General features: G+C 36.4%; 1 protein-coding gene across 2 annotated transcripts in view; it reads right to left on the bottom strand.

Moving 5' to 3' along the window:
• CPLANE1 (ciliogenesis and planar polarity effector complex subunit 1) overlaps nucleotides 1-24229 on the bottom strand; it is a 126187-nt gene that overhangs the window by 64012 nt on the left and 37946 nt on the right. For both annotated transcript variants that reach the window (XM_047093370.1, XM_047093378.1), the window contains exons 20-27: nucleotides 20483-20621; nucleotides 18858-18967; nucleotides 18540-18698; nucleotides 18314-18422; nucleotides 16577-16877; nucleotides 12159-13062; nucleotides 998-1146; nucleotides 230-396 (exon numbers count right to left, since the gene is read on the bottom strand). In XM_047093370.1, the coding sequence (XP_046949326.1) occupies nucleotides 230-396; nucleotides 998-1146; nucleotides 12159-13062; nucleotides 16577-16877; nucleotides 18314-18422; nucleotides 18540-18698; nucleotides 18858-18967; nucleotides 20483-20621 (2038 nt within the window). The remainder of the gene's footprint in view (nucleotides 1-229; nucleotides 397-997; nucleotides 1147-12158; nucleotides 13063-16576; nucleotides 16878-18313; nucleotides 18423-18539; nucleotides 18699-18857; nucleotides 18968-20482; nucleotides 20622-24229) is intronic.

Below are 24229 nucleotides of genomic sequence, written 5' to 3'. Positions count from 1 at the left end.
TGAAGAGGCCCATGATAACTACATAAGCAAGGCAAAAGGCCCAAGAATTATAAATTCGGGTTTTGAGTTAATATGTTCAACATTTTATAAATATTATACTCTCTTTTAACTTTTGGTTTTAAGCTATTATAAACATACTAATTTAGATAGAAGACTAAATAAGTTATCCCACATAATCATTCACCAACTTCAAATTAATAAAGCCAAATAAAAAGATTAATGAACTTACCTTCATGGTCTGATAGCTGTATTTCCATTTCCTCTTGGTTACATGTTTCCACCTCTAAAAGATCCTCATCAATATCTATAAATTCTTTTTCAGTATCATCAGTAACAGAAATAATCTTATCTTTGGTTTCCTTTGTTTCAGGATTGAATGCTTCAGTTGGTATTCCACTGACAAAAATAAGGCAGCTAAATTATAATTCATTCTTAGAAACAAAAAGCTTCCTTTGAATTGATTCAGTTTACTGAAAAGGAACATTAGGTTTAATATTTATAGTCTTTTGTTTTTTAACCATGTCTGGTACATAGTAGAAGCTCAATAAAAGTTTGTTCAATGAATGACTAAACATCCCCATTTTTATTTACTCAAATAATTGAAATAATTTCAACTTATCTACACTTGCCATTCTCACAAAGGAATCTTCCTGCTATTAAAGGCTCAACCTTGTTATTCAGAGATACACTGCTTCATATGTAAAAATGGATGAAGTGATTAACTCAGCATCCTCTGACACAGGAAATCAATTAATATAATAAGAGAATCTCTCAGGAGAATTAGCTCCTTTCTCAGAAGATGTAAGCTAGATCAACAGGGAAGAAATACATTTTGCAATGAATTGTTAAAAGCACTTCAGAAAATACTCACTTCCTCCTCTATGACTCAAAGAAATGCTCATTCCTTTACCTTTCAAGGGTTCAATTCCTGACTTTAAGCCAAACACCATCGAATAGGTATCATCAACTGAAAAGGAATGTATAATCAAAAACTTACTTCAACATACTTTGATGAGATTTGTTTTGATCATTTCTTTCATCAGTCCCACTTTGAGTGGATACTGCAACAGAACAGCCAGCATCTGTTTTGCAATCACTCACAATGTCGGGTCCACTCTGAGACCGAGAGTAATGATTCTCTAGCACCTAAAAACAAACCATAATTTACAGTACTTAGTATTCACTATTGAATCCCATACTTTTCATTATATTTTTAGATTATTAATATTTTCTACAGCCCTTCTCCTGATTAAATGTCTCATTCATTTATCAAGTATTTACTGCATTTCTACAACTCAATATTTTATGTTGAGGCACTGATCAAGTCTTTATTCTACCTGGAAAAAACAAACCTGACTATCTAAATAGTATTCAAAAGAATTCAGCCTTACAAATTTGTAAGGTATGTTACCAATGTTTTCAAGTCACAAAACAATAACATTAAAAATGTAAAGTTGCTGTGGCGCCTGGATGGCTCAGTCAGTCAAGCGTCCAACTTGAGTACAGGTCGTGATCTCATGGTTTGTGAGTTCAAGCCCTGCATTGGGCTTTTTGCTGTCAGGACAGAGCCTCCTTCAGGTCCTCTGTCCCCTTCTCTCTGTGCCCCTCCCTTGCTTGCTCTTTCTCTCTCTCTCAAAAGAAATAAATAAACTTTAAAAAAAATTTAAATAAAAAAAATGTAAAGTTGCTTTCACTTAATTCTCTCTGCTATAACAAAGGCACTTAGTAATTATTCCAAAATGACACAAAGGGTAAAAATACACAGGATGTATCTCTTTTAAGTCTCTTATTTAGAAATTTGAGTATGCATCACCTAGAAACACAAATTTCAGTGACAAATATCACAGTATCTTAAATAAGCTACCTTAGGATAATAGACACTGATCTCAAAAAATGAAAAAAATCTCACAAAAACAAAACACACACACACCCTGCAACCTACAATACACTGTTTTATTTCTGTTTTTGTTTTTATTTCAAGTTTTTATTTAAATTCTAGTTAGTTAACATATAGGGTAATATTAGTTTCAGGAGTAGAATTTAGTGATTCTTCACTTACATATAACACCCGGTGTTCATCACAAGTACCCTCCATAATACCCTAAACTATTTTAGAATAAAGGCACTTCATTATTTTTTAAATTTTAATTTATTTATTTATAAATAATCTCTATGCCCAACATGGGGCTTCAACTCACAACCCTGAGATCAAGTGTCACATGCTCTACCACTGAGCCCGCCAGGTGCCCCAGAATGAAGGCACTTTAAAATAGAATATTGAATTAGAAAATGTGGAGGTAAGTCAATCAAGATGGTGACATTCGAGGCCCTTGAATTCTCCTCCTCCCACAGAAACACTAAACGTACAACTACACACAAAGCAATTACCACTGTAAGAAATCTAGAAACTAGCTGACTGATTCCTACATATCAAGCAAGTGAGAAAATATCTACACAGAGACACACAGAAAAGGCTGAGACACATTCTAACCAAAAACCCCACCCTTGGCACACCACCCTATAAGCAGGAGGGAACTCCCAACTTTTCTCTGAAGAGTGAGGGTTTGGACCCACACTTAGCACCCTAACTTTTAAGACTCCCACTTGAGGGATGGGCCTCCAAAACACCTAGATCTGAAAGCCAATGAGGCTTACATCCATGAGTCCCACAAGACCACAGCAAACAAAGCAGCAGTTATTAACAGGTGCATGAAAACTCATTGCAGCTATCCCCAAAGGGCTCAGCACAGAGGAGCAGGCAAAAACACCCATTTCATAGTCTTCTCCTGGAAGGTATCCAGCTGCATACATCTGGGGGCTAGCTACAATCCCTCAGAAACAAGAAAGCTGATGGACACCTCCCCTGCCTTCTCTATCTAGCCCATTCCAAGTTACCAGTATATTCCAGGAAGCAGCCTGTACACACATCTGGGTGCCCCAGCTTTTGTAGCTGGTGACTGAAGGACAGGTCCTGAGATCACCTGTCTCTGATAACCAATGGAACTTGCATTTATGAGGCCCACAGGAGTGTAGCAAACAAAGAAGCAGTTCTTAGACTGCAGGAGCACCCCCCGTAGCTATATACCTGGGTCCAGGAGTTCACAGGGAGCAGGGAAAACATCCTTCTCCCAGTTTCTCCCCAGAAAGGGATTACATACAGACTTTGCCATATGCTGCCTAAGAGTCCAAATTCCAATCAGGCTGTATCTAGATGCTAAACTAACCCACCCCTTTGGGATACTGATAAGTCTTGGCATACCCCCAACTACTGGGAGCCACTAAGAACAAAGAAGGAGGCTTAGACAATCACAAAGGTTTCAGAGCCAATCAAAAGCTCAGACCAAGCTGGTTGATGAGGTTCATCTCCTACACAAGACCACTCTATCCAGACTGGGAGATGTGACTGCTTTATCTCATGTACAGAAACCAACACAGAAAGTCAAGTAAAATGAATGAACAGGACTATGTTCCAAACAAATGAACAAGATAAATCTCTAGAAACAGATGTTAATGAAATGGAAATAATGATATATCCTGATAGAGATTCAAAAGAATGGTCACAGAGGTCAGGGGATAAACAAAGTGAAAACTAAAAGGCAGCCTACAAAATGGGAGAAGATATTTGCAAATGACATACCTGATAAAAGGTTAGTATACAAAATCTATAAAGAACTTATCAAACTCAACCCCCAAGAAACAAATAATCCAGTTAAGAAATGGGCAAAAGACACAGACATTTTTCCAAGAAGACATCCAGATGGCTAACAGATGCATGGAAAGATGCTCAACATCACTCATCATCAGGGAAATACAAATCAAAACCACAATGAGATACCACCTCATACCTATCAGAATGGCTACAATTAACAACACAAGAAACAACAGGTGTTGGCAAGGATGTAGAGCAAGGGGAACGCTCTTGCACTCTTGGTGGGAATGCAAACTGGTGCAGTCACCCCAGAACACAGTATGGAGGTTCCTCAAAAAGTTAAAAATAGAAATATCCTACGATCCAGCAATTGCACTACTAGGTATTTACACAAAGGGTACAAAAATACAGATTCGAAGAGGTACATGTACCCTGATGTTTACAGCAGCATTATCAACAATAGCCAAAGTATGGAAAGAGCTCAAATGTCCACCGACTGATGAATGGATAAAGATGATGTGGTACCTATATGCAATAGACTATTAGTCATCAAAAGGAATGAAATCTTGCCATTTGCCATGATATGGATGGAGCTAGAGTATACTGTGCTGGGCAAAATGGGTCAGGAAGAGAAGGACATACCTGTGTGATTTCACTCATATGTGGAATTAGAGACAGGACAGATGAACATGTGGGAAGGGGAAAAAAAGACAGAGAGAGAGGGAGGCAAACCATGGGAAACTGTGATGGAGGAAAGACAGGGTTTAAGGGGGGAGTGGTCAGGGGAACAGGCTGAATGGGTGGTGAGTATTGGAGACGGCACTTGTGTTGAGTGCTCGGTGTTGTATGTAGGTGATGAATCACTAGACTCTGCTCCTGAGAATATTATTACCTTATATGTTGACTAGAACGTAAATAAAATTTTGGAAAAAAATGCATCATTATGTAAATGATACATAAACAAAGTGAGAATTTCAACAAAGAGATAGAAAATACAAAAAGGGAACAAGCAGAAATTACAAAGCTAAAAAATATGATAATAGAACTAAAAAATTCAATGGAAAGGTTCAAAAGCATATTGGATCAAATGGAAGAAAGGGTCAGAAAAGAAGGCAGGGCAGTGGAATTCATCCAATCAGAGGAGCAAAAAGAAAAAAAATTTAAAAGAATGAAGAAAACTTAAGGTATTTATGGGATACCAACAAACAGATCAAGATATGCATTATAGAAGTCCCAAAGGGAGAGGAAAGAGAAAGGAGCAGAAGCTTATTCAGAGAAATAATAACTGAAAACTTCTCAAATCTGAAGAAAGAAACAGACATCCAGATTTAGGAAACTCAGGGAGTTCTAAATAACATAAATGCAAAGAAACCTAGTTGAATTGTCTAAAGTTAAAGACAAATAAAGAATCTAAAAAAGCAAAAGAAAAACAATTTCTTACATACAAGGAACCCCCTGAAACTATCAGTATATTTTTCAGCAGAAACTTTGCAGACTACAGGAAGTAGCATGATATAGACAAAGTGCTGGGAAAAAAACAAACTGCTAACCAAGAATACTCTACCCAGCAAACTAAAAGCAAACTAAAAGAGTTTCTCAGACAAGCAAAAACTGAAGGAGTTCATAACCATAGACCAGCCTTACAAGAGATGTTAAAGGAAGTTCTTCAAGATGAAACAAGAAAACACTAATTTTATATGAGAGTATAAAACCCACTGGTAAGGGTAAATATATAGTCAAATTCAGAATACCCTAATGTTGTAATAGTGGTGATTAAAACACTTCTAACTCTAGTATGAAGATTAAAAGACAAAAGTATTAAAAGTAAGAAACATAACTAAAATAATTTGTTAATAAATACACTGTGTAAAAAGATGTAAATTCTGACATCAAAAACATAAAAATGTGGGAGGAAAAGTAGTGTAAAAAAGCACAGCTTTTGTATGCATTAAAAGTTAAGTTGTTATTGGGGCACCTGGGTGGCTCAGTCAGTCAACCAACTCAAGCTCTCAAGCAACCTAACTTTATACCTGAAGAAACTAGAAAAAAGAAGAACTAAGTATATAGTTAGAAGAAATGAAATAAAGATCAGAGCAGAAATAAGTGAAATTTAGACTAAAAAGACAAGAGAAAAGATGAAAGAAACTAAGAGATAGATTTTGGGAAAAATAAACAAAATAGGCAAGCCTTTAGCCAGACTCAGAAAAAGGAAAGAAAAGAAAGAGAGGGCTTAAACAAATTAAAAATGAAAGAGGAGACACTACAACCAGATAGTACACAAATACTAATGATCATAAGAGAGCACTACAAACAATTATAGGCCAACAAATCAGACAACCTGTAAGAATTGAATAAATTCCTAGAAACACACAATCTACTAAGACTAAATCATGAAAAACAGAAAATGTGAACAGACCAATAATGAGTACAGACATTGAATCAGTAATCACAACCTTCTAACAGAAAAAAAAAAAAAAAAAAAAAAAAAAAAAACAGAACCAGATGGCTTCACTGTTGGCAAATTCTACCCAACATTTAAAGAATTAATGCCAATCTTTCTCAAACTCTTCTAATAAACTGAAGAGAGAAAAAACACTCCCAAATTCATTTTATAAGGCCAGTATTAGCCTTATATCATAGTCAGACAAGGACATTACAAGAAAAGTATAGGCCACTATCTCTAATGAACAACAGAAGCAAAAATACTCAACAAAATATCAGCAAACTGAATTCAACAGTACATTAAAAGGATCATACACCATGATCAAGTGGGATTTATTCCAGGGATGAAAAAATGGTTCAATGTCTGCAAATCTGTCAATCTGATACACCTCATTCACAAAATGAAAGATTAAAATCATATGATCATCTCAATATTTGCAGAAAAAACATTTGATAGAAATCAGCATCCACTCATGGTAAAAAAAAAAAAAAAAAAAAAAAAAAAAAAAACAACCTTTCAACAAACTGGGTATAATATGAGAAGCTATAGTTAACATCACATTCAAAATCCAAAAAAACCACAAACAAACAAACAAACCTGAAAGTTTCTCCTCTAAGGTCAGGAACAAGACAAGGATGCCCAAACTCACCACTTTTATTCAACATAGTACAGGAAGTCCTAGCCAGAACAAGCAATTAGGCAAGCAAAAAAAGAGAGCATCCAAATCAGAAAGGAGGAAGCAAAACTTCCTATTTTTAGATAACATGTTATATACAGAAAATCCTGGGGCACCTGGTTGGCTCAGTCAGTTGAGTGTCCAACTCTTAAATTCGGCTCAGGTCACGACCTCATGGTTCGTGGGTTCAAACCTCCACTATCAGTGTGGAGCCTGCTTGGGACTCTCTCTATCTCTCTGCCCCTCCCCTGCATGTCCTCTCTCTCTCTCTCTCTTTCTCTCTCAATAAAGAAACTTAAAAAAAAAAGAAAAAGAAAATCCTAAAACCCTACTGAAAAAAAAAAAGGTTAAAATAAATGAATTGCAGGATACAAAATCAATATGAAAATCAGTTGCATTTGGATACACAAACAATGAATTATCAGAAAGAAAACTTAATCAAAAATAAAATATCTAGGAATAAATTTAACCAAGGAGGTGAAAGACCTGTACTCTAAAAACAGGAAGACACTGATGAAAGAAACTGAAGACAACACAAATAAATGGAAAGATATTCTGTGCTCATGGATTACAAGAATTAATATTGTTAAGATGTCTATACTACCCAAAGCAATCTAGAGATTCAGTTCAATCCCTATCAAAACTCCAATGGTATATTATACACACACACATACACACAAAAAATCCCACACAATCCTAAAATTTATATGGAACCACAAAAAAAAAAAAAAAACCCAGTCAAAGAAATCTTAAGAAAGAAAAACAAAGCTGGAGGTATCATGCTTCCTGATTTCACACTATATTACAAAACTAATAATCAAACAGTATAGTATTAACATAAAAACAGACATATGTATCAATGGAACAGAATAGAGAATCCAGAAATAAAAACTCATGCATATATGGTCAATTATTTTGACACAGGAGCTAAGAATATTCAACCAGGGAAGGATAGTCTCTTCAGAAAATAGTGCTGGGAAGACTGGATAACCACATGCAAAAGAATGAAACCAGACCCCTATCTTACACCATAAACAAAAATCAACTCGAAAAGAATGAAAAGACTTGAATGTAAGATTTGAAACCATAAAACTCCCAGAAGAAAACATAGATAGTAAACTCTTTGAAACTGGTCTTGACAATGATTTTTTTTTTTTTTTTTTGGATTTGATACCAAAGCAAAGACAACAAAAGCAAAAATAAACAAGTGGGACTACATCAAACTAGCAAGCTTCTGCACAGCAAAGGAAACCATCAACAAAATGAAAAGGCAACCTGCCGACTGGAAGAAAATATTTGCAAATCATATATCTGATCAGAGGTTAATACCTAAAATATATTTTAAAAGTCCTACAACTCAATAGCAAACAAAAAAACAAACAAACAAAAAAAAAAACAAAAACCATCTGATTAAAAAATGGGCAGAGGATCTGGGTAAACATTTTTCCAAAGAAGACATACAGATGGCCAACAGGTACATGAGAAGGTACTTAACATCACTAATTATCAAGGAAATGCAAATCAAAACCACAATGAGATATCACCTCACACCGGTAGAATTGCTATTATCAAAAAGACAAGAAACAAATGCTGGGAAGAATGTAGAGAAAACTGAACCCTTGTACACTGTTGGTGGGTATGTAAACCAGTACAGCCACAAAGGAAAACACAGTACAGCCTTATGGTGGCTGCTCAAGAAATTAAAATTAGAGGGGCACGTGGGTGGGTGAGTAGGTTAAGCATCCAACTTCGGCTCGGGTCATGATCTCACAGTTTGTGAGTTTGAGCACCACAGGGGCTCTGGGCTGACTGACAGCTCAGAGCCTGGAGTCTGCTTCGAATTCTGTCTCGGTCTCCTTCTCTTTCTACCTCAACCCTACTCACACTCTGTCTCTCTCTCTTAAAAATAAATAAACATTAAAAAAAATTTTTTAAAAGGGGCACCTGGGTGGCTCATTCAGTTAAGCATCCAACTTTGGCTCAGGTCATGATCTCAACAGTTTGTGAGTTTCAGCCCCACATCGGGCTCTGTGCTGACAGCTCGGAGCCTGGAGCCTGCTTCAGATTCTATGTCTCCCTCTCTCTCTGTCCCTCCCCTGATCATGCTCTGTCTCTGTCTCAAAAATAAATAAAAACATTAATTTTTTTTTAATTTTTAAAGAAATTAAAATTAGAACCGCCATATGATCATGTAGTGATTGCTTAAATAAACTTAAAAAAAAAAAAAAAAAAGACCTGAAAGTCAAAATTACTCCTTAATCCACAAGCTGAAGAATGGATGTAGTTGTGAGCAGGTATGAAAACATTAATTTCTTTTTTTTTTTAATTTTTTTTTCAACGTTTATTTATTTTTGGGACAGAGAGAGACAGAGCATGAACGGGGGAGGGGCAGAGAGAGAGGGAGACACAGAATCGGAAACAGGCTCCAGGCTCTGAGCCATCAGCCCAGAGCCTGACGCAGGGCTCGAACTCACGGACCGCGAGATCGTGACCTGGCTGAAGTCGGACGCTTAACCGACTGCGCCACCCAGGCGCCCCATGAAAACATTAATTTCACAGTATATCTCCATCGAAGCTTTTGGATGACCAGGTGCATTTTCAGTGAGCAGTAATCTTTTGAAAGAAATCTTTTTTTGTAAGAGGTCTCAACAGTAGGCTTAAAATATTCAGTAAACCATGTTTATAAACAGATGTGCTGTCATCCAGACTTTGTTACTCCATTTATGGAGCATATGCAGAGTAGACTGAGCATAATTCTTAAGGGCCTTAGGACTTTCAGAATGGTAAATTAGCACTGGCTTCAACTTAAAGACACTGGCTACATTAGCTCCTAATAAAAGAGTCAGCCTATCCTTTGAATCCAGGCACTGAGTTCTCTTCTTTAACTATTAAAATCCTAGATGGCATCTTCTTCCAGTATGAGGCCATTTTGTCTACACTGAAAATTGACTACACTGTTGTCTAGTGTAACCACCTTCATTAATTATTTTAGCTAGATCTTCCAGATAACTTGCTAGAGCTTCCACATCAGCACTTGCTACTTCACCTTGCACTTCTATGTTCTGAAGATGGCTTCTTTCCCTAAACCTCATGAACCAACCTCTGCTTAGCTTCAAATTTTTCTTCTGCAGCTTCCTTACCTCCCTCAGGCTTCATAGAATTGAAGATAGTCAGGGCCTTGCTCTGGACTAGGCTTTGGCTTAAGGGAATGTTATGGCTGCTCTGATCTTCCATCCAGACTACTAAAACTTTCTCTGCATCAGCAATAAGGCTGTTTCGTGTTCTTATCATTCATGTGTTCACTGGACTAGCACTTTTAGTTTCCTCTGGGAACTTTTCCTTTGGAAAAGCTGGATTTGGCTACCTTGCTCAAGAAGTCTAGCTTTTGGCCTATCTCAGCTTTCAACATGCCTTCCTCACTAAGCTTAATCATTTGTAGCTTTTTTTTTAAAGTTTATTTATTTTAACAGAGAGAGAGAGCGTGTGCATGCAAGTGGGGGAGGGGCAGAGACAGGGGGAGACAGAGAATCCCAAGCAAACTCCACGCTGTTAGCACAGAGCTTGATGTAAGGCTTGATCTCACAAACTGTGAGATCGTGACCTGAGCTGCAATAAAAAATCGGACCCTTAACCAATTGAGTCACTCAAGCGCCCCAATCATTTCTAGCTTTTGACTCAAAGTGAGAGTCATGTGATTCTTCCTTTCACTTGAACAGTTAGAGGCCATTGAAGGGTTACTCACTGACCTAATTTCAACCCTGTTGTGTCTCACTTGGAGATCCCAGGAGAGAGAGAGAGAGATAGGGGAACAGCCAGTTGGTGGCAGAGTCAAATCACACACATTTATTGATAAAGTTCACCATCTAAAATGGGCATGGTTTGTGGTACTCCAAAGCAATTACCATAGTAACATCAAAGATCATTGGTCAGGGGCGCCTGGGTGACTCAGTCAGTTAAATGTCTGACTGCGGCTCTGGTCATGATCTCGCAGTCCATGAGCGCGAGCCCCGTGTGGGGCTCTGTGCTGACAGTTCAGAGCCTGGAGCCTGTTTCAGATTCTGTGTCTCTCTCTCTCTGACCCTCCCCCGTTCATGCTCTGTCTCTCTCTGTCTCAAAAATAAATAAACGTTAAAAAAAATTTTTTTTAAAGATCATTGGTCATAAATCACCATAACAAATATGAGGACAATGAAAGAGTTTAAAATATTGCAAGAATTACCAAAATGTGACACAGAGACATGAAGTGAGCAAATGCTGTTAGAAAATGATGCAGACAGATTTGCTCAATGCTCAATGCCACAAATCTTCAATTTGTAAAAAACACGGTATCTGCAAAGTGCAATAAAGCAAAGTGCAATAAAACTAAGTATGCCTATACAACCTTTCAGTTGTAAGGTAAATAAGGTCTGAGGAGCTAATGCAGTATCATAGTAACTATAGTTCACAACACCACATTATAGAATTTTGCTAAGAGAGTAGAACTTATATGTCAAATTTGCTAAGACAGTAGAACTTATATGCCACACACACACACACACACACACACACACAAAGTATGTGAGGCGTTGAATGTGTTAACCAGATGAGGGGAATCCTTTTACTATGTATATGCATATTAAATCATCACAATACATACTTTAAATATCTTACAATTTTGTCAATTATACCTCAATAAAACTGAGGGGAACAAAACAGGAAAAATTAGAAACTATGGAATCTTCCAAATATTAAAAAAGTCCATTTCCCAACTATAACAAACATAAATTTGTTTTCCAAAAAATTCACCTCTGTAGTTTTTTTCCAGTGCAAAAACAATCACTCAATCATATTTACATAAAAATATTTGTCTTCACAAACAGGGTAAAACAGCAGCCTTCCAGTTACCATTGAGTAGAGAAAAGAAAAAATAACTAATAAGCACTAACTTCTCTACTGAAACCTATCTGCCTTCCCCGGTTTGGTTCTCCAACTTCTGGCCAAGACTATAAGAAAAATGATCCCTTAATGTATATGATGAGACTACAGTAATAAAAACTGTGTAGCTGCCTACCCCTTCTTCATCTGAACCAAACCTGAAACTTTAAAGAGAAAGAATATAAATGTTATACCACCTGTAGTATCACTTAAAATTATCTTTTTCCTCCTTTTTTTTATAAACACACATAAAACCTCAAAATCTCAAAGCCTCTTTGAAAACACATTTACCCTAATTATTTTTAAGAATTAAAAGAATCACTTGAAGAAAAAAAATCTGATGATGCAGATTATATAATTAACATTGTCATTAACTTGTTGCTTGATGATTCTTTAATAGATGGAGAAATATAAAAATAGTTTCAATCTACAATGAGAATTCTCATTTGTATGCAATAAAGAATTCAAGGACTTACCTTAAAAATGGCATTTTTTCCCTTATATGTAGCAAAATAGGGTTGTTCCAAAAGCCACAATGATGTAAGAATGGCAGCTGTAGAGGTCTTTACACGAATGACGGGACTATACTCACAGGATAACTCAGTGAGACTAGGATCACAGAGCAGTCTTCTGTCAGACCACCTTATCATCCATTCCAGCAGCCTTCTTATACTGCCAAATGTGTTATTTAGTGCTAAAGGAAGATCTTCTTGAGGGTTAATATCACTGCATTGAACTGCTTTGAAAATACATCTTCTAGTTTTGTCGGTCTTGGGAGTCCAAAACATATGGTTTGACAATCTCTGGACTAAAGGTTTCCCTGAACTGTCATCTCGTGTTCTGTAAACTGACTTTTGTTTTAAACCAAACAATCCACTTGTCCCTTCAATTTTATTGACTTCATTCAAAGGGTTCTCTAAAAATGACCTGATTCCTTGATCCAGTACTGAAGCTGAAAGTGCTTGGTTTTCTGGCTTTTCAGACTCATATAACTCAGGAGCAACAACAAAACAAGAGCCAGCTCTAAACACATTTTGGCTTTTGGTTTTGCTTCGACGTCGTTTTAATGTTGTATGTACATCAAAAAGTAAAGAATTAAGTTCATATTCTCTAAGATGTCCAGAAAAACTGGTTAGAAATGGAATGCCAGGATCCTTAGAATCAAGTAGGTCTCTTTCAAGAACATAACTCAAGAAGAGATCAAGGAATTTAATATATTCATCATCATCACGTTCAAATTCCCAAACACCTATTACAGGCAGTGCATTTTGTAATAGCTTTTCATGATCTTTTCTTTCAAGATTTTCTTTCTGATTACATATCTTCTTTTTTTCCTTGGGCTTACTAATCAATTTTAATTCCATGTGATTTGGGGCATTTCTACAGCAAAACAAAATTGAAAAAGACAAAATTAAAGATTATTTAATAGCAAAAACGATGTTAGAATTGACAATGAAAATTCTCTCCGTGACTGAATTATATATATATACTTTTAATGCCTCAATTACGTATCTTTCAAATGAGGGGTTAGATTAAATGATCTCTAAGTGTTAACTAGAGCTGAACATTCTTAGTGAAAAAATAAAACAAAATATCAAAAGGGGAAATTTGAGTTAAAAAAGACTGAAATGTGTTCACAGAAATTTCACTTTTAAAAACATGGATTTTTGAAAAAAACAAAAAGGTCCTCTAACAAGTGAGAATTTAGGAATCCAAAGTCAACAGAAATCACAAGCCACCAACATACATCCTAATTTATGGTTTCTTGTTTTTTGCATCTGCACCTTTCAGCTCCCCCTGTACAAGGTACAACAAGCAGGAATGCCTTCAAGACTCTTTACTACACAAGAGTGGGGCATTTTTTCTAAACTTTCTACTGCTATTAAACCTGCTAGGCGAACATTTTAACTGCCAATCATAATTACTTTTATTATTTTTTTAATTTTATTTTTAATTTTTTAAAATTTACATCCAAATTAGTTGGCATATAGTGAAATAATGATTTCAGGAGTAGATTCCTTAATGCCCCTTACCCATTTAGCCCATCCCCTCTCCCACAACCCCTCCAGCAACCCTCAGTTTGTTCCCCATACTGATGAATCTCTTCTGTTTTGTCCCCCTCCCTGTTTTTATAATATTTTTATTTCCCTTCCTTTATGTTCATCTGTTTTGTCTCTTAAAGTCCTCATATGAGTGAAGTCATATGATACTTGTCTTTCTCTGACTAATTTCACTTAGCATAATACTCTCTAGTTCCATCCACGTAGTTGCATATATATATATATATATATATATATATATATATATACACACACACACACACACCACATTTTCTTTATCCATTCATCCATCAAGGGACATCTGGGCTCTTTCCATACTTTGGCTATTGTTGACAGTGCTGCTATAAACATTGGGGTGCATGTGTCCCTTTGAAACAGCACACCTATATCCCTTGGATAAATGCCTAGTAGTGCAAATGCTGGGTCATAGGGTAGTTCTCTTTTTAGTTTTTTGAAGAACCTCCATACTGTTTTCCAGAGTGGCTGCACCAGCTTGCATTGCCACCAACAAACGCAAAAAGAGATCCTTTTTCTCCGTATCCTTACCAACATCTGTTGTTGCCTGAGTTGTTAATGTTAGCCATTCTGACAGGTGTAAGGTGATATCTCATGGTGGTTTTGATTTGTATTTCCCTGATGATGAGTGATATTGAGCATTTTTTCATGTGTCAGTTGGCCATCTGGATGCCTTCCTTGGAGAAGTGTCTATTCATGTCTTTCATCCATTTCTTCACTGGATTATCTGTTTTTTAGGTGTGGAGTTTGATAAGTTCTTTATAGATTTTGGATACTAAGCCTTTATCTGATATGTCATTTGCAAATATCTTCTCCCATTCTGTCGGTTTTCTTTTAGTTTTGCTGATTGTTTCCTTCGCTGTGCAGAAGCTTTTTATTTTGATGAGGTCCCAGCAGTTCATTTTTGTTTTTGTTTCCCTTGCCTCTGGAGATGTGTTGAGTAAGAAGTTGCGGGCAAGATCAAAGAGGTTTTTGCCTGCTTTCTCCTCGAGGGTTTTGATGGCTTCCTGTCTTACATTTAGGTCTTTCATCCATTTTGAGTTTGTTTTTGTGTATGGTGTAAGAAAGTGGTCCAGGTTCATTCTTCTGCATGTCTCTGTCCAGTTTTCCCAGCACCACTTGCCGAAGAGACTGTCTTCAGTCCACTGGATATTCTTCCCTGCTTTGACAAAGATTAGTTGGCTATACATTTGTGGGTCCATTTCTAGGTTCTCTATTCTGTTCCATTGATCTGAGTGTCTGTTCTCGTGCCAGTACCATACTGTCTTGATGATTACAGCTTTGTAGTATAGCTTGAAGTCTGGGATTGTGATGCCTCCTGCTTTGGTTTTCTTTTTCAAGATTGCTTTGGCTATTCAGGGTCTCTTCTAGTTCCATACAAATTTTAGAATTATTTGTTCTAGCTCTGTGAAGAATACTGGTGTTACTTTGATAGGGATTGCATTGAATATGTAGATTGCTTTGGGTAGTATCAACATTTTAACAATATTTGTTCTTCCTATCCAGGAGCATGGAATCTTTCTCCATTTTTTTGTGTCTTCTTCAATTTTCTTTCATAAGCTTTCTATAGTTTTCAGTGTATAGATTTTTCACCTCTTTGGTTAGATTTATTCCTAGGTATTTTATGGTTTTTTGTGCAACTGTAAATGGGATTGATTCCTTGATTTCTCTGTCGCTTCATTGTTGGTGTATAGGAATGCAACCGATTTCTGTGCATTGATTTTGTATCCTGCAACTTTGCTGAATTCATGAATCAGTTCTGGCAGTTTTTTGGTGGAATCTTTTGGGTTTTCCATATAGAGTATCATGTCATCTGCAAAGAGTGAAAGTTTGACCTCCTCCTGGCCGATCTGGATGCCTTTTATTTCTTTGTGTTGTCTGATTGCAGAGGCTAAGACTTCCAATACTATGTTGAATAACAGTGGTGAAGAGTGGACATCCCTGTCTTGTTCCTGACCTTAGGGGAACGCTCTCAGTTTTTCCCCATTGAAGATGATATTAGCATTAGGTCACAATTACTTTTAAATCTGTTTCCTTTAACCATGGTCCTTAGGGAAGAACAGATTCCTAGTTCCCCCAATAAGGGAAAGAAAGGGCTCGTGTTAGGCACCTGGGCTGGAGGTCTATGTCTCTTATTAAGAAGGCACAACAAGCAGCCGCCATTGTATTCCTGTGCTAACACTGAAATCGTCTGGTGAAACAAGCACACCATTTCTAATACTATGAGGCATGGTTTAAGCAGATGCTTATATTTGAAGTCGATAAAGTTATTTCATTTAAACAAGATTATGGCTGATTACTTAGTCTTTCAGTCATGGGAAGGATAAACTTAATTGCAGATAATGGAATTATAAAGAAAAAATCTAGCTAGACTAATAGAGGTTTAAATAATAAGAATGTCTCAACGATTTATAGACAAGTTTCAAAGATGAACGTGCAATTTCTTTCCCTGGAATCCCTTAAAAATAATATAGCTAACCCAATAATCTTAAACTATTTAAATCTGAAGATTACTAAAAACAGTAAAAGCCTCCCAGTGAACTCTACAATTTCATCTACTTACCTGATTTTATACTATCAGGTAGCAAAATTATTTCATATCTCAATAATATTTTAAATAAATTTTCAAATATATAGTTTCATTTTACACTCCTAATATTCTTGTGAGTAAAGGAGGGTAGCACTTATCATTCATATTGTTAACACTGCAATCAGTGAGGTTTCTGGGACAAGAAATCAACTCATCTGTTGCATGAAATGCTGAAAATATTTTTTTCCAAAGGAAGTGAATGCTTACTATTAAGAGATCTCAACTGTACCTTTCAGAGAAATGTATCCTACTTTTTTCTTCAACTGACAATGCTTCAGAGAAGGTATCTGCTGTATCTGCATCACTGTGGACTAGAGAATTCCCCAGTTCTGTGAGTGTGCTCCTGCTCAAACTAGTTCCTAGGGAAAACCTATCAAAACCCAGAACCTCAGCTGGTTTTTCTTCTTCAACTGGTTCCCAGATATTCATTTCAAAAGAACCTATATTTCTTTGCACACGTTTTAGGGCTTTCACTCTCACTTTATGAATAGAATGCATAATAACAGACATCATTTCCTCAGTTTGGGGACCTATAAAGGAAAAAACAAAAAGCCTTATTACAACACATTAAAATGTTTCAACTCAAGACACAAAGGGATCCGGGGCACCTGGGTGGCTGAGTCGGTTAAGTGTCTCTTAGTTTTGGCTCAGGTCATGATCTCACCGTTCATGAGTTCCATGAGTTCGAGCCTCTCATCCAGCTCTGTGCTGATGGCATGGAACCTGCTTGAGATTCCCCTCCCCTTCTCTCTTTCGGCCCCTCCCCCACTCACTCTCTCTGTCTCTCTCTCAAAATAAATTTAAAAACATTTTTAAAAAATTTTAAAAAGACAGAAGGGGACCCAATTCCAGTCCCTCCTGGGAACATGGAATCCAACTAATGACTAAGACTCATTTCCATATTCTTACAGAGCATGCTTTGTATTTGTCAGAAAGCTATGGTGCATATTTTAAGGTAGAATTGCAGAAGTTAGAGAAGGTCCATTAAAGAACAATAAAAGGGACAGAGCCCAGACTCCATAAAAACATGTGCTCTGGAAAACAAAAAATTAAGAAGTAACTTAACTATTTAAAAAATCAGACAGATAATTATAAAAAGAATCAGTACTATTTTTTCATTCCCAAGAGTGGTGAATAAGAGAAAATGAGTACAATTTTAGTCAAAGAAACAAGGACACCTTTTTCACTTCAAATAGTGGGAAATAGGAATGTAAGGTTTTCAAGGCTGCCTACAGAAAAAAGTTTAAACATTATTATACATTAACATATATATAAACTGTATACACTATACATTTTAGAGAGTGTCAAAAAAGTCTTAAGAAAAATATAAACCACAAATATATTAATGCAATAATGTATGATCATAGGACATAACTAGACTTAAATACTAGATTAAGTTATAAAAAAAAGGTAATTTGAATTCTTTAAAAATTTCCACATTATGAATGTAGTTAATGTCACTGAATTGTACACTTAAAATATTAAATTTTATATTACGTATGTTTTAACCACAATAAAAAAAAATTTTCCACGAGGGCATGTTGAATGTATAGGGTAAAATTAGAAGGAAGAAGAATACTAGTTTTCAACAAAATATCTGCCTTACGCAAAGCACTGTATGCTTATTTTATATATTTTACCTTATTTAACCCTCTTTTAATACACATCCATAAAGTAGGTAATAATACACCCGTTTTACATATAAAGAAATGGAGCTCAGAGAGACTGGGCAACTTGCCTATAGTCACACAGTCATTAACTGACAGAGCCATGACATGAAGTCATCTTTATCTGGTTCCAAAGCAAAACTGGTGCTTCAGTAATAGAGGAGTGCTTCTTTCTGCCTTCTTACACTATCTTCAAGGAAAGGAGAACTGCATAAAAACATAAGCACTAGAAACTACATGCTTTCCGAGGAATCTTCAGCAATTTATCTACCAGATATCTAAGAAATGACAAATACTACCTTTCACAACACAGTGTCTGAGTCTCTGTTGAAGACAGTGATATTTTTCTCTTAAAGGAACCCTTATGTCCTCAGGATTGGGAAATGCTTTCACAAAAATTTCTGCTACCTTCAGAAAAATGAAAAAAAGAGTTTCATGAGCAACATCATTTTTAATTAAAATAAAGTAAAAATCCTTTAATGTCTCTGATTTTCATTTAGTTTTTTTCACCTACATTCACATTACCTTTTTGATTGGTGGCAGTTCCCCAATAAGGCTCAAAATTAGATCCTGAATAAGTTCTTCAATATTAGAAAACCGAGAAAAGGGCAGCATTCTGTGTGCCCACTCCACTGCACTGAGACCGTGCTCAACCATACAAGAATCAAACTCCACTTCGACGTCCTAAATGGGTATTGAGAAATACATTTCCTTTTCACTTTAGATGGATAGATCAGGATGAGTTCAAAAGAAAGTTTGTCAGAAAACAATAAAGCCTTCTATCAAGCAGTAATTTCCCAAGTAATGTTTGTTCATTTTTCTTATTCTTGTGTAGGTAAATACCTTTTTCCCCTCCACATTTTCTCTTGCTTTCTGGTATTGCCTGCAACTATAGGATAACTTATCACGAACATGTAGCATCCAACACAAAGCACAAAGTTCTCTGAAGCAACCTAAACCAGGGATACAAATATAAAAGATTGGATTAGTATGTATATTACTATTATAACAACTTCACCTCTGCTGGGTATTTTTTTTCCAAAACCAATGTCTTTATTTTGTTGATTATGAAACAAACATATGCTCATTGCCAACACCTTAAATAAAAGTCATGGAAATCCTTTCATAATTTTTATACACATTATTCTAGAGCATTTCACGCATGTCAGTTGCATGAAAATATTGAAAACAATTTTTTATTTATTTTTTTTATTTTATATATGAAATTTATTGTCAAATTGGTTTCCATACAACACCCAGTGCTCATCCCAAAAGGTGCCCTCTTCAATACCCATCACCCACCCTCCCCTCCCTCCCACCCCCCATCAACCCTCAGTTTGTTCTCAGTTTTTAACAGTCTCTTATGCTTTGGCTCTCTCCCACTCTAACCTCTTTTTTTTTTGTTCCTTCCCCTCCCCCATGGGTTCCTGTTAAGTTTCTCAGGATCCACATAAGAGTGAAACCATATGGTATCTGTCTTTCTCTGTATGGCTTATTTCACTTAGCATCACACTCTCCAGTTCCATCCACGTTGCTACAAAAGGCCCTATTTCATTTTTTCTCATTGCCACGTAGTATTCCATCGTGTATATAAACCACAATTTCTTTATCCATTCATCAGTTGATGGACATTTAGGCTCTTTCCATAATTTGGCTATTGTTGAGAGTGCCACTATGAACATTGGGGTACAAGTGCCCCTATGCATCAGTACTCCTGTATCCCTTGGATAAATTCCTAGCAGTGCTATTGCTGGGTCATAGGGTAGGTCTATTTTTAATTTTCTGAGGAACCTCCACACTGCTTTCCAGAGCGGCTGCACCAATTTGCATTCCCACCAACAGTGCAAGAGGGTTCCCGTTTCTCCACATCCTCTCCAGCATCTATAGTCTCCTGATTTGTTCATTTTGGCCACTCTGACTGGCGTGAGGTGATACCTGAGTGTGGTTTTGATTTGTATTTCCCTGATAAGGAGCGACGCTGAACATCTTTTCATGTGCCTTGAAAACAGTTTTAGAATAAATAACTTACTCTATTTACTAGAGTAAATAAATTAGTAGTTTACTTGCTTTAAACTTCATAGTATATTGTAGATAATGTTCGAAGCCAACACACATAGCTCTACTTAATACTGTACAGCTCATTTATTTGGAAAATCATTTATGATAGGCATTTAAGTTTAAAATTTTTTAATACTAGAAACATACTTTCCATTATTGAACAATGTTTTATTAAAAGCAATACAAGTACACAAATATATATATAATTACACTATGCACGCTGTTTTGAAACTAGCTCTTCTTTTCACTTAATGTATCCTGGATACATTTCCACAGTGGTTACACACACATATCTTTTCATTGCCAGCATAATATTCCACTGTATAGAAACTTCACCAAATCAACTGCAAATTACATCATTATCAATATTTAGGCCTAATTTCTAAGCAAGCAGTTCATTTTGGACAAACCTATTGCTTTAACGGAAACTTCATCAAGCTTGCTGTCTCCAGTTGCTCCAGGTCGAAAGAATGCTACACTTCCTTTACAATAATTAAGTAATGACTCAGGGAAAGGACTCAATGAAGGAAGGGACCCTTTCATTCGAATCTGAAAGAATGATAGAATATGTTAATTATCAGTCATCTAAATCTATTTTTAAGGAAACTATAAAGCAACAAACAAGACAGGTAACATAAACCATAGAGAATGAAAAATACAGCATGGTTCTTATACTGTGTAAGAAAGTATCTCTGAAATGAACTATCCTTTCAGAAACTTGGCTCATATATTTAAATGTTTATTTATTTTGAGGGAGAAAAAAATGTGCACGGGGAAGGACACAGAAAGAAAGAGAGAGAGAGAGAGAGAGAGAGAGAGAGAGAATCCAAAGCAGGTTCCGCACTGTCAGCTCATGGCCTCATGGAGGGGTTCAGTCTCACAAACCCTGAGATCATGACGTGAGCCAAAATCAAGAGTCGAATACTTAACTGACTAAGCCACCCAGGTGCCCCGCTCACAAATTTAATTCAAGAAATTCACTAAGTTAGAACACAAAAGAGAAAAGAAAGTTGTAGGCAATTTTTTCTGTCACTCAGTTTTGCCTATATAGAACTTGATGCTATTTGTCCTTTCCCCAAAGGCATAATAAAGAAATTTAAGCATCTAACTCTCATTCAAAATAAAACTATGTGCAGTACCTAAAAACAAGTATGACAAAAGGTATATCTACCTACATAACTTTTTTTTTTTTTTGAGAGAGAGAGTGTGTGTGAGGGGGAAGAGGGGCAGAGGGAGAAAGAGAATTTTTTTTTTACTTTATTTATTTATTTACATCCAAGTTAGTTAGTATATAGTGCAACAATGATTTCAGGAGTAGAATCCTTAATGCCCCTTACCCATGTAGCCCAACCCCCCACAACCCCTCCAGTAACCCTCTGTTTGTTCTCCACCTTTAAGAGTCTCTTCTGTTTTGCCCCCCTCCCTGTTTTTATATTATTTTTGCTTCCCTTCCATTATGTTCATCTGTTCTTTGTCTTAAAGTCCTCATATGAATGAAGTTATATGATATTTGTCTTTCTCTAATTTCGCTTAGCATAATACCCTCTAGTTCCATCCATGTAGTTGTGAATGGCAAGATTTCGTTCTTTTTGATTGCCAAGTAATACTCCATTGTGTATATATACCACATCTTCTTTATCTGTTCATCTGTTGATGGATATTTGCGCTCTTTCCATACTTTGGCTATTGTTGATAGTGCTGCTATAAACATTGGGGTACATGTGTGCCCTTAAAACAGCATACCTGTATCCCTTGAATAAATAACCTAGTAGTGCAATTGCTGGGTCATAGGGTAGTTCTACTTTTAATTTGAGAAAGAGAATCTTAATCAGGCTCCACGCTCAGCATACAGCCCAACGTGGGGCTCTATCCTACAACCCTGGGATCATGATCTGAGCTGAAATCAAGAATCGGAGTCTCAACCAACTGAGCCACCCAGTTGCCCCTACCTACATAACTTTTTCTAAGAAAATGTGAACCTGATCAAGCCTCTGTATCTCAATGAATACAGTTTAATTACCAGTTCACAGGAAATAAAAGGAAAGAGGAACAAGTCAAATGACACTAAATGAATAAACTATCAAACAAATGCAGAATACGGTACAGAACAAATGACCAAGTTTCTCTACAAACCAAGAAAAGAAAAAGAAATTAAAGGAAACTGCTATAGAATAAAAGGAAAGGAATCTAAGGGACATACACCCAAAAATGAAAGGATTAGCGGCAGGCTTGTAATCTATTTTCTCCCTCTTCTATTCATTTCTACAAAGACAGGATCTTGTCAAATCCCCTTGTAAGCATTCTAATGACAGACTTCTTGTCAAACAATGGTATTTACTAGATGTACAGAGCCTAGCTAGGTTGGTTATTATAAATAAATCTATAATGCATGGATTTATGGAGTATGGCTCATTGGAAAATGTCACACAAGCTATATAATTAAAGAGATATAAAAAGGACATGTTCAATAAGTGATATAGTTCTCTTTTGTGTCATGATGTTAAACAGAGGGCAGGTCACATCCTTCCACAGCAAGAAAAATCTTGGGAGCAATGTAAGTCCAGGTTTCACCTGTGTCTTTTAGTTACCTATATCCTTGAAATTATTGGTATAAAGTTTGATTCTGGGTTAAGTCTTTTGATTCTTATGTGTCAGACTTGAAAATATAGTCCTTCCTATTATCTCATAATCAAACATGGGTTAACTTCAGTTGGACCTTGATTTCAAAAATCTATAAAAAAGACATTTTCAAAATAATCAGAGTAATTTTATTATGGACCAGGTATTGGAATTAATAAAGAGTTATTGTTCACTTTGGTATAATGGTATGATGGTTTTAAAATATGTCCACAAATTCTTAATAATTCATTCCTTCAAAGGTATAGCCTAACTTCCCTCACCTTGAGGGTAGACCCTACTAGACCAACTAGTTTCTTTTTTTTATTGTTTTTTTGTTTATTTATTTTTGAGAGAGAGATCACGAGAATGAGCGGGGGAGGGGAAGAGAGAGGGAGACACAGAATGCAAAGTAGGCTCCAGGCTCTGAGTTGTCAGCACAGAGCCTGACGCAGGGCTCCAACCCACGAACTGCGAGATCATGACCTGAGCCAAAGTCGGACGCTAAACCAACTGAGCCACCCAGGTGCCCCTAGACCAGCTAGTTTCTAATGAACAGAATACAGAAGTGATTGTATGGGATTTCTGGGATTAAATCATAATGACATTGTAGCTTCCATCTTGCTGTCTTTTGGATCACTTCCTCAGGGGGACGCCTCTGGCCAACAACCAGCACCAACTTCTTAGCCATGTGCACGAGCCATCTTGTAATCAGATGTCTGGCCCCTATCAATTGTTCAGATTCCTGCAGCTCCAGGTCACATGTTAGTATGAACTTCATGAGAAACATGATTTTTTTGCTTCCATGAATAAAGACCTTATAATTTTGGTAGCAACAAGTGTTCCGCCATTCCCACCAATTAGAAAACATTAATTTACTACAACTAAATCTGTAGTTAAATTATATGCCCAATAAAGTCTAAATGAAAAAGGCAGAGAAAACAGCAATACAGGAGAATATAGAAGTATATACACTTATATATTGTACATACTTCTATAAGAATGGATCTCCACATCTTTGGCACCTCTCCCAATAACAATAAATACACAGGCTAACAATAAAACTATCAGATGTATTTTAGGAAGACTGAATTAGAGGGAATTTACAGGTCACTTGTGTGTATAGCTGAGGGGTTGACAAGCTTTAAAGGTAAGCCGCAAGACAAAGAGGGCACTGGACAGTCAGAGTGGCAATGACTATACACCCAAAGGCCCTAGTCTGCAGCCTGTTACACCTTTGAGGAATGTCTTTAGCTGTGTTGATAATTTTAAGAGAATCTGCACAGTCTTTATGCTAGCTGCATTAATTAAAGCTAGATTAAATGAGATAACTGTTGGGATTTAGTACATAAGGTAAAACCTCAATGGAAACCTAATTACAACTTTATTGTAGAAAACTGTTTACTTAAATAATTTTTAAAATGAAGTTTCCTATAACAAATAATCAGGTTCAGCAGACCTTGAAACTATTAAAACCAATCTTTCAATAATACAGGAAAACTCTTTGCCATACTTTAAAAACAACTTTGGGATAACAAGAT

This window comes from Lynx rufus, unplaced genomic scaffold (assembly GCF_022079265.1).
Source record: "Lynx rufus isolate CCGP_SWC_20201006 ecotype Redwood Valley unplaced genomic scaffold, mLynRuf1.p SCAF_1, whole genome shotgun sequence".
Taxonomy (NCBI): Eukaryota; Metazoa; Chordata; class Mammalia; order Carnivora; family Felidae; genus Lynx; species Lynx rufus.
Note: the sequence above shows the minus strand (reverse complement) of the source record. Positions and strands in the feature narration are given on the sequence as shown.